Source organism: Tripterygium wilfordii, chromosome 6 (genome assembly GCF_013401445.1).
Source record: "Tripterygium wilfordii isolate XIE 37 chromosome 6, ASM1340144v1, whole genome shotgun sequence".
Lineage (NCBI taxonomy): Eukaryota > Viridiplantae > Streptophyta > Magnoliopsida > Celastrales > Celastraceae > Tripterygium > Tripterygium wilfordii.
The window spans coordinates 8280118-8291526 of NC_052237.1; the positions used below are offsets into that span (position 1 = coordinate 8280118).

At 37.1% G+C, this 11409-nt stretch overlaps 1 protein-coding gene across 1 annotated transcript; it reads left to right on the forward strand.

Annotated features, from left to right (window-relative positions):
• Positions 1–2622: 2622 nt before the first annotated feature.
• Positions 2623–3451, forward strand: LOC120000674. The gene is made up of 2 exons (XM_038848800.1): positions 2623–2867; positions 3001–3451. Exons 1-2 carry the CDS (start codon positions 2623–2625, stop codon positions 3449–3451), a joined length of 696 nt encoding a protein of 231 aa, XP_038704728.1.
• The last annotated feature ends 7958 nt before the right edge of the window (positions 3452–11409 follow it).

Genomic DNA, 11409 nt, shown 5'->3' on the forward strand with positions numbered 1-11409 from the left:
TATAGACAAACCATCCTTTTTCAGTTTTCTCTTAAACCACACTTAGCCAAATATGTTCATAATGATGAAACTAGGATGCACACAAAATTTCATATAAATCGGAGTTCATTTGGTTCACCTTGTTCACAAAGAAACACATATACACAAAGCTTAGGTTAAATGTAGTTTTGGCAGAATTTAAGCATATGACCGGATAGATATGTGATGCACTTAATTTCTCATCAATCTTGTCCTAGAACATATATATTAGACCCTCACAGATATGTGGTTCAAGGTTCAAAACTCATGAAATGTAAGGCTTGCTCACATTTCGTCTAGGATTGAAAGAACTTTACGCATCACATATGAGTACAAGTTATTACTCAAACTGAACGTTATACAACGTAAACTCATATGGTCACGTCTAAGGAGATTTTCTATGTTGGTCATCCTTGCTCATCATTTTGTTACTCGCATTGATATTAATTTTACAACAATTTATGTTGTTACATCTCATTTTGACTATGAAACTGTTGATGCTATTGGAAAATGTCAGTGTTACTGCAATTAGTCATAAGTGTGACAATTTCATTTTTAATACAAGAAATGTATTATTACAAAATAATGTTATGTAACCGGAGCAGCATAGACATGCTTGATCCTTCTCAGCAAACACTTGCAAGACTTTCTTGCCAAGCCCATCCCCTTACTTGTCAACTAGGGCTTTTTAAACCCCAGTTGCAATCCTACGTGCCTCCCTACATAAAACCCCTACCAATCTTAGAATCATGATTGTCCTTCGCCATACTGCCTCTCTTTTTTTTGTCTCTTCCTTGAAAGAGTTTAAAATCAGCACTAGCATCTTTGAGGTCTAATTGTAGTGAAATATTTAAATAAATCATCAAGCGTCTGGTTTATAGAGGATGTGTAGCGGTATATGAGCCTAATCTCCAGAGTCATGGGATTATCCACCATCACTGGATTGGGATTAGCGGTAAACTTCCTTCCCAACCTAAAGTTTCCCAATGTAAACTTTATGTTGGGAAATGGAAAACTCACTACATGTGGTGGACGAATGATAACATCATTGTCCACGGGTGCGTCCACGGGTGCTTTAATGAGCGTGCTGGGTATTCGAACCCCAGGTCAGATTAGAGCAACACGAAGACGATCCCGCAATGACATCCTCTCTTGTATAGGGATGACAACAAATCGAGCATCCTTCCATTTTGGAAATACCAAAACCGTGTTCGTTTAATCGCTCTATAACCGTTTAAAACCCCATTACAACTACCAAAATCGGAACCTTCCCAAATCGGTTTACCATTGGGTACCCTATGCATAAAAATTATTTATCTACAGTGCATATAATTTATCTGCAGCATATATAATATATCTACAATGTAAATTTAGTGCAGACGAATTTCAATATATTCTAACCATAACAAAATCACAATAGATAAGAGCAATTGCAATGGTTTACCATTGCTTGAGACAACAAAACACATTGGGACATATGCATATGTGATGTGGCAAGGCATGAATAAGTTTTCTCTACAATGGTTTAAAGTCTAATGGCTTCACTTATGCCATTTCTTGGAGGGAAAAGTATAAATATACTGTCAAAATCTATTGAAAACAACACAAACCAACAATAAAATACTGAGGCAGTCTTGAACAAAAGTAATACTATTTACTTGATTTTTTTGCATGTGATTGCTCTTTCTGTCACAAGAAAATGTTGGACAAAGTCGGATCACTGCCAAAGGTAATACTACTTACTTGATTTTTTTTCATGTTCTTCCTCTCTCTGTCGCAAGAAGGTGTTGGACAAAGTCGAATCACTGCCAAAATACTTGTTGAATTCATGCTGCCCCTCCTGTTCCTGTAGGTTGCTATCATAGTTCTTCTGATCGACTTTGTTCACATGTGCACAGTTTTACAGTTTATATCTATACATGCTATATAAATATAAGAAATGAAACACATGTGCACAGTTGAATTGTTTAATTATTTATGCAAGACAAACAACATCCAAACCTATGCAAATCTACAAGGAAAGGTGGACGCTTCATGGGATTCAAGTACATGCATACACCCTTATATATATATATATGTATACACATATACACTTATGTTCATCATCTGCCCAATTTGTTTTACACACAAAAATATCCTATTAACTTCCCTTCATTTACCCAAGAAATGGCGGACAACTCCTCTAAGAGATGATGGAGGCTAGCCCAGCGAAGACGCAGGAGTCAGGATGCCGATGAAATTGATGAAGGATTGACAGTCTTGCATGCATATGCGCTTCAAAATCATCAACATATTAGCGAGATGCTTCTCGTACTTGTGACTGCTACATCAATTCAACCAAGGTCACGCATCGCAATCCACAGAAACTGAGAAACATCTCACGAAGATCTTGTGCATGATTACTTTGCACCTGATTGAACTTATCCACCACATTTCTTTAGGCGGAGATTTCGTATGTGCCGTGAGTTATTTCTCATAATCGAAGCTGATCTAGCCAAAAATGATACATATTTTCAACATTGACCTGATTGCATGGGACGGCTTGGTTTTTCAGCCATACAAAAAATGATAGCTACCCTTCGGTTATTGGCATAAGGTGGTCCAATGGATAAAGTGGATGAATTCATAAAGATTCGAGACTCCACTGAAAAAGAAACATTGTTAAAATTTTGCAAGAACGTTATACAACTTTACACGGAGCAGTATCTAAGATCACCAAATATGTATGACACTCAACAACTTATGAACGAAAATGCACAACGTGGTTTTCTGGGAATGCTGGGCTCCTTCGATTGCATGCACTGGGAATGGCACGGTGGGATGACAAGGGCAATTCACAGGAAACGTGGGTACACCTACGTTGATTTTAGAAGCTGTGACATCTTATGACTTATGGATTTGGCATGCTTTTTTTGGTATGGCTGGATCACATAACGATCTAACTATTCTGTGTCATTCACATATTTTTAATCAATTCATTAGAGGTCATACGCCCAACATGCAATTCATAGTCAACAGCCATGTTCATCATACATCGTACTATCTAATTGATGGAAAATACCCACAATATGCGACACTGATGCAATCTATTTCGCACCCACATACTGCACAGGATAAAGTCTTCGCGAGAGCACAAGAAAGTGTTTGTACGGATGTCGAACGTGCTTTTGGTGTCTTACAGGCAAGGTGGGGCTTCACCCGAGGACCAGTTACTTTCTACGACACAGTAGATCTCAGAAGAATTATGATGACATGCATTATTCTTCATAATATGATCATTGAGGACGAGAGGCACATTGACATTGATCCATGGGTACCTCCCCCGATGATGAAGTGTCTCCAATCGATCGGATCACATCCCCTACTGTTCTCTCACACTACATTCATATGTGCATGGAACAAATATGCGACAAACAAAGTAATGCAGAGTTGAGAAAAGATTTAATGGCTCACATATGACAAATGTATGGTAGCATTGACGTAGAATGACCACCCATCAATTGGTGAATCCTACATAAGAGGATTATGATATAACTTTCTTTAAGGTTGTCCACTTTGAATCGCAGTTTCTTGTAATATACCTCACCACTATTAGAAATTAGGTGCAAATGTGTTTAAACTGTCATCACTCCAAAGGTGTTTAAATAGAGAAAGTTCATTGTAGTCAACTGGATAGCTTTTTCATGTATGTGGCATGGAGGAAAAATGAATCCAATGTAAGAACATAGTGGTACACTGCAATCTTAAACATGTCTCATGTCCCATGCATTACCTCTAAATCAATCCAAATGAAACTGTAATATTTTAAATAAAATAAACAGAAATACAACATTGATAAGAAATCCCAAACATAACAATTATGAAGTCCACCTAACAACAATATTAGCAAACATCACGTACAAAAACCCAACTTCAACAGTGAAGTACCCATCCACTTGATCAGCTAGCATTACCGAATTAGCCACTTGATTCATCCAACCAATCTTCATCGTTGAACCTACAAGAAAATTTTTTTAATAAAGCTTGTGCGTAATATTTAACAAGATCCTAGCAGATTTGTAACATCATGTTTGCAAACTATGTACCTCCTTCGTGCAACATCTAATGTAGCAGCTCACTTTCCATGCCCACCAACAACACGCGAAGGACTCACAGGCTCGATCGTATCCACTTGTCGAAGTTCTTACGATACACAATTATGAAAAAATAGAAAAAAAAATGAAAGATCTGCACAATATCCACTTTCACAAGCCTGCTCATTTCTGGACCTATCCCAATCTCTTCTGCTCACAAAATTCTCCCAAACTCTCAACCAGAATGAAACCTTGTCTTGACTTGTCCCAACAGTTGGATTAGTACTAATCTTGACCCGAGATTTGCACAAATCAATATCCTCCTTCATCTTCCAGTTAGGAGGTCGTGGAGTTCTTTCATCATTCTGAGTCCTACTTTTTTATGCATTTCGATGGCCCTGATACGGTTTGCACTGAAGGTGTGGATTGGACTTGAGAAGGGAATGTGGTGGGCTGACATTGAGTACTAATTGGGGTAGGTGTTGGTGAGGATAGTGCCACAATCGGGGGATTTAGATAATGTTGTTGATTGGGTAGCAAGGTTTGTACCATTACTGGATTGCTACCAAAAACCCTTGGGTCTATGCCCGATTGTACCATTTGGAGGAGTTTGAGAGTTGGAATCGTTATTGTTGTTCATCTTAAATTAAGATAAGAATACCTGAAGATCTGGGGTGAGACAAAAATGAAATAAAATGAAACCTAATTTGATGGAGAGTTACAGAAAATGAACATAAAAGGGTGATGAGCTTACTTGGCAAGGCAACGAAAATGGTAGAGTTGATTACAGTCACAAAAATAAAAAGCTCCACTTATCTAGCTCCAATGTAACAGATCTTCACCACTTTGCTTTTATAATATAACCTGATAATAGACAAATATATAAATAGTAAAAAAATACTAGATAAATTAAATGATTTCAAAATTTAATAAAAGAAAACAATTTGTTTACAAAGGAACTCGAAATTCACAGAATCTTCTTATGAGATGAACAAAAGATGGTTATGGATTTAAGCATGATCTCTTTGATTTGAACTAAAATGATACAGATGTATCTTCACTTCTTCCTTATTCAGTTATATCTAAAAATGCTAAGAAGATCACATACCCACAATATTCGAAGCCAAATTATCAACAGATCTAGCATTTTCACCACATACAAAGATAAGTCGCAAAGGTTGCATACAATCACACACAAATACACAATTGACATTGCTAGAACGATGATCCAATATCATCCTATCTAGATTCACGATCAAACATCAATGAATTCGAAATTCAATAAATCAAATCATAGATCGTGAATCAAAATCGCACGAATCAAGCCTAATGAATGAAGCCTGATGACTAGATTCAAACATATGTACAACACGTAGAGACAAAAAGACAAGGAAGAAACCTGATGAAAGAAGTAAGACAACAAAATCCACAGAATGGAAACGCTGTGTGTTGTGGTTGAAGATCCAGAAAATATATAAAAACCTTATTAGGCGAGTCCGTGTATTGAGTGACCGAAACGGTGGACGACAGTCGTTCGATCGGTGATGCCAGATTAGTCGTACATGGATAGCGGTGGCGTCGAACGCTATTTCACTTTCGCGTTTTAACTTTACTCTGGAGGAGAAGTCGTTGGTGTGGGCCAGGTTTCAGTAAAAGCAAGCCAGCATGGGGGCAATCCAAACACCCTTCCCCCATGCTTGGCCTATCAAATTTAAGCCAATATAAGTGTATTGTTGGAGAGTAAAGTTTGTCTATGAGCCAATAAATTGCTAAAATCTATGATCCATGGGCCAACAAAAGTATATTGTTGCAATTGCTCTAATGCAGATAAATTTATCAGAATTATTTTTTTATTCTAATAAATTTACTCAATGGACAAATTCCCTTAAAATGATTAGTTTTTATTAGGGAATGAAATTGGTGAAATGAGGAAGCTATAATATGATGTTTATAAACTATTTATCTACACCGCATGTAATTTATCTACACTTCAATGAATTTGTCTACACTGCATATGAATTTATCCACACTATATGTAATATATGCACTATATATAAATTTTATTTATTTGCATCGTATATGAATTTATTTGCACTGCATATAAATTAATTTAATTTATCGACACCACATACGAATTTGTCTGCACTGTATATAAATTGAATTTATCTGCACCGCATATGAATTTATCTGCACTGCATATAAATTCAATTTATCTGCACTATATTAAAACATTCATATGTGGCTATTGTTTCCACACTCTGAGGCTTTCCATAAATAAAGAAACATAAAACATTCCAATGTTTCTGAACATCTTCAAGAAAAGAACAACCAAGTGTTCCAACACATTCTCTTGTACCACATCCATATGCGTGACCTTATGGTAATTAGCAAAATACAAAAAGATCAAAAGTGTAAACCAAATGTAACACATATTCAACTAAAACACACAAAAAGAGAAGCTGGTGTGGGTGGGAAAGGAAGTGGGTGGAGATGTCAATAGATATGCGAAAAATATCTCATTCATACCAACACAAGGAAACAGTAGCCACAATCAATAGCACCAGCGATTGACCCCTTCCATACACCATTGGATAGGAGATAATGAGACGATCACATCGTTGTCGAGATGTCACCTAAGCTCCAGCCAAGCAATCGCATGCGTGGCAAGATTACAATGATCGATAGTTCTAGTGTGAGAAGCTCTCGATAAGAGAAAACAAACTTTAACAGCACCAATGGCATTTACGAGTTGAGGGTAGTATTTGTAATAAAAATTATATTTTAAATAATTTGTGAATAAATCTTATCCACTTATAAACCTTGTGCGTTGAAAAAAATTAGAGTGTATTATAATAAAAGTTTGATTTGAGAGACCAATTGCTAATTAACCTTTTTTTTTACTTATGATAACAATTGGAGTTCCACTAAAATCTAGGGCTGTTACGGTAGCGGTAAATTATCCATTGGTATACCATTACCGATACATTGATTACCGAAAATGATAAAATATCGATATACCGTTACCAATACTTCGGTATGATAAATTTACCGTTGAATTCGGTATCGGTAACGGTAGGCAAAGTTCAAAATCGATAAATTTCCCGATTACCGACATATATATTAAATATATATTAATATTATTTTTAGTTTTAATTTTATTTAATTAGGACCCTTGGATCTCTTGGAAAATAGATCAGACCATACATTTTTAGGGTTTATTTGGTCACACTGATCACTCTCATGCTCTCCTCCTCAGTTGATATCCTACTCTCTCACTCCCAAAGTCTCAAGTTTCATCCTTTTGTAGTCTCCTCAGTGGGTCAAACGCCCAGTGTTGTGGCTACTGCTCACGGGCCTCTCATCCTCTCTGTCATCCCAAATAGGAATCCCGCCTAAAATTGTGGCCATCTCACGACCCTCTCAAGGCCCTACTCATGGTACCATCAGGCATCTGCAGCCAAGCACCATCCATTCTGAGGTTTTTTCTCTGATTTTTTGAGTTGGATTTGGGTTTTCTTCTGGGAGATGATATGATTCATGTGGTAGTATAAGCTTGTTAACATGTATCATATATGAGATGGATTTGGGTTTATTTCTTGTGGGGGAATTTGGATTTATTTCTTCTAGGGGATCATCGTCTTCTAGGTTGTTCTTCTCAGCCCTAGATCTGTTGTGATTTGGGTGTAACACACATTTGGCTTCTTTTCTTGACTATGGTTACTTGGTTAGGTTGAATTTACCAAGTCAGTTCAGTCAAAGTTAGTGACTTTTGGATGCTGCTCTTAAACGAGCCATTTTGAATATCCAAATAATATTGTTTATTCATTAATATTTATATTACATGTGAATGGTCAACATCATTGTTACTGTTACTTTTTGTACAAAAATAAGTCTATTCTCAGTAAATTTACCAATTATCGGTTAACCGTTACCGATTGATCGGTATATCGATGGTCGGTATACCGACACTTTCGATAACGGTAACGGTATCATTTTTTAGTTATCGAAGGGGATCGGTATGGTAATGGGATTCAGGGTTTGGTAACAGTAACCGTACCAATAACAGCCCCACTAAAATCCATAGTTCCCAAAAATATTTGACATTGTATAAAAAAATGGAACTCCAATCAAAATCCAACATAAACTTTCTTATCAACATGTAAAAAGTATTACATAAGCTATCCAAGTCCATGTATGAAGGCATTTCATCGAAGGAACTCAACCATAACTTGCTCCCCAAAATTAAATATCAACCCCACGTCCTCACTTTAGTCTTTTTTTTATTCAAGAGTCCGTGCACAATGCTGTATTATCATCCTTTGAATAGTTTAGTTTTTTTTCGAGAAATAACAGAATAAAATTAGAGAAATATCATAGAGCACATGATCAATATTACTACAACGTGGAGATGATCAAAATTGAATACCCAAAAAAAACACTAAATTGAATACCTAAAGTTTGGCCCATGTCCACTATAATTTCGGCCTAGTTCAGTGGGCCGATTAGGATACCTTTACCTCCAGAAGAAACATATGTGCATGTTGTTGAAAATCCCAAGCCCCCACTTATATCATAGATATTGTCCGCTTTGAGTTGTCCGGTTCTTGTGAATACATCGGACCTGCACGACTTTGTTTCTCCCTAGCTAGCAAGTGGGTCACGGCCCAACTCACTTAGCTAGGGAAAAGGCCTCTTATGTGTGGTAGGAACTTGGGCAAGCTTATATATCACATGGTTGGACATCACCCGATCAATGTGGTATTCTTACACTTACCCGCACTTGTGGGCTGGATTATGCCTGACCCAACAAGTGGACAGGTAGAGGTCAGACCCGTTTTTAACTGGGTCGAGACATGCTCTGATACCATGTTGTAAATCCACACCCCCATACACACCAACAATATTTTCTGCTTTGGGTTGTCTGGTTCTCGTGGATACATCGGGTCTGCACGACTTTGTTTCTCTTTAGGCCCAAGCAAGTGGGCTAGGCCCAACTCACTCAAGCCTAGGAAAATGTCTTATTAGTGGTTAGGGAGTGGGCTTGTCCTTATAAATAAGGCATTAGTCCCACATCTTACCGATGTGGGACAACACTTCCCAACACTTGTGGGCTAGGTTATGCCAGAACCAACAAGTGGAGTAGAGGTCATGTCCAACTGAACTGAATTGCTCCGATACCATGTTAAAAATTCCAAGCCCCCACTCACATCATAGATATTGTCCGCTTTGGGTTATCCGGTTCTCGTGGATACATCGGGCCCACACGACTTTGTTTCTCCCTAGCTAGCAAGTGGATTAATGCCCAACTCACTTAGCTAGGGAAAATGTCTCTTATGTGTGGTGGGGACTTGGGCAAGCTTACATACCACATGGTTGGACATCATCCAACTGATGTGGTATTCTTACACTCCCCCACATTTGTGGGTCGGTGGTATGCCAGACTTAACAAGTGGACAGATAAAGGTTAGACCCATTTTTAATGGGACCGAGACATGCTTCGATACGATGTTGTAAATCCAAACCCCCATACATTCCAATAATATTGTCCGCTTTGAGTTGTCCGGTTTTCGTGGATACATCAGGTCTGCACGGCTTTGTTTCTTCTTAGGCCCAAGCAAGTGGCTAGGCCCAACTCACTCAAGTCTAGGAAAAGGAATTGTTAGTGGTTAGGGAGTGTGTTTGTCCTTATAAATAAGAAATTAGTCCCACATCTTACCGATGTGGGACAACACTCCCTCGCACTTTTGGGCTGGATTATACCAGACCTAACAAGTTGAGTAGAGGTCATGTTTGGACCGAATTGCTCAGATACCATATTAAAAATCCCAAGCCTCCACTCACATCATAGATATGTCCGCTTTGGGTTGTCCGATTCCCGTGGATACATCGGGCCCGCAAGACTTTGTTTCTCCCTAGCTAGCAAGTGGGCCAAGGCCCAACTCACTTAACTAGGGAAAATGTCTCTTATGTGTGGTAGGGACTTGAGCAAGCTTATATACATGTCTTTTCCATTGGCCTCTATATTTTATGTTTTCTTGAATAAAAAGAAAAAGACACAATGTTGTAGAAGAGAGGAGAAGAGAAGATAATTCATATTCGTATCATTCTGGAACTTATGAATTCTGAAATAGAAACCATATGAATATTACAATATTGTCCGTATTGTTGTTAGTTGTTGTGACTTGTGATGAAAAAAATCGTTATGTCTAGTGAGCATGACAGATTGTACGAGAGAAGACCTCGCAGAGAGAAGATCTCATAAGCTAGGGGAAGTTTAGTGAATTAAACTTCATCTCTAAAAAAAGAAAATGACAGAGAATTCGTAGGAATTCAAACACGTAAAAGTTTCCAACAGACACAACAACAATGATCCCAACAGTCTCAACAATTGAAAAATCTTGTAGGTATGACAATCCCAATGATTACATCATGAACTCTATAAAAACAAATGCCAAGACTGATCTAAGGTACACATTCACTAGTGAGACAATTTAAAAAAAAAAAAAATATGGAGAGTAGGTACGGTTCTCCATCAAATTTGTTTTCCGAAGTTAAACCAAAATTTGTACATTTATCAAAGACTAAATATTTTAAAAAAACAATACAGTAAAAAGAATATGGAGGTAAAAATTACATATTTTTTTATTTCTTCTGTTTTGGACATAGTTGCAAATACATGCAAGAGCAAAGTAGGGCTGTTATTGGTACGGTTACCGTTACCAAACACGGAAAACCGTTACCATACCAATTCTTTCGGTAACTCAAAAAATGTTACCGTTACCGTTACCGAAAGAGTCGGTATACCGATGGTCGATATACCGATCGATCGGTAATGGTAAGTCGGTAATTGGTAAATTTACCAATTCTTAAAACCTATTTAAAAAAGATAAGAAAAAAATGCATCAAGTAGCATTGTGCTTAATAGTCATTGTATATAGTCATTGTATGAGACTATAACATTTTCATCTTGCATACAATACCAATAATAAAAATTATAGATTAGTGAGAAGGATCATTGTGCTACATGTAAATAAGAGAAAAGACCTATCAATCGGAGAAAAAAAGAAAGGAGAATTCACATAACATTATTCCAACAATCTATAACGGAAAATCTTTCATTTCATTAATTTCTAATATTTTTAGTATCCGAAGTGTTTTAAACTCCTCAGTAGGAAAGCTAGAAGAAATAAGATAAATAAAGATAAAAGAACATAATGGAAAGGGAGAAGAAAAACATGTAATCAATACCAACAAAGCATTTTGTTATGTAACAAACACTGCTTTAAAGTTAATGAAATTGTTACGAGTGATATATAAA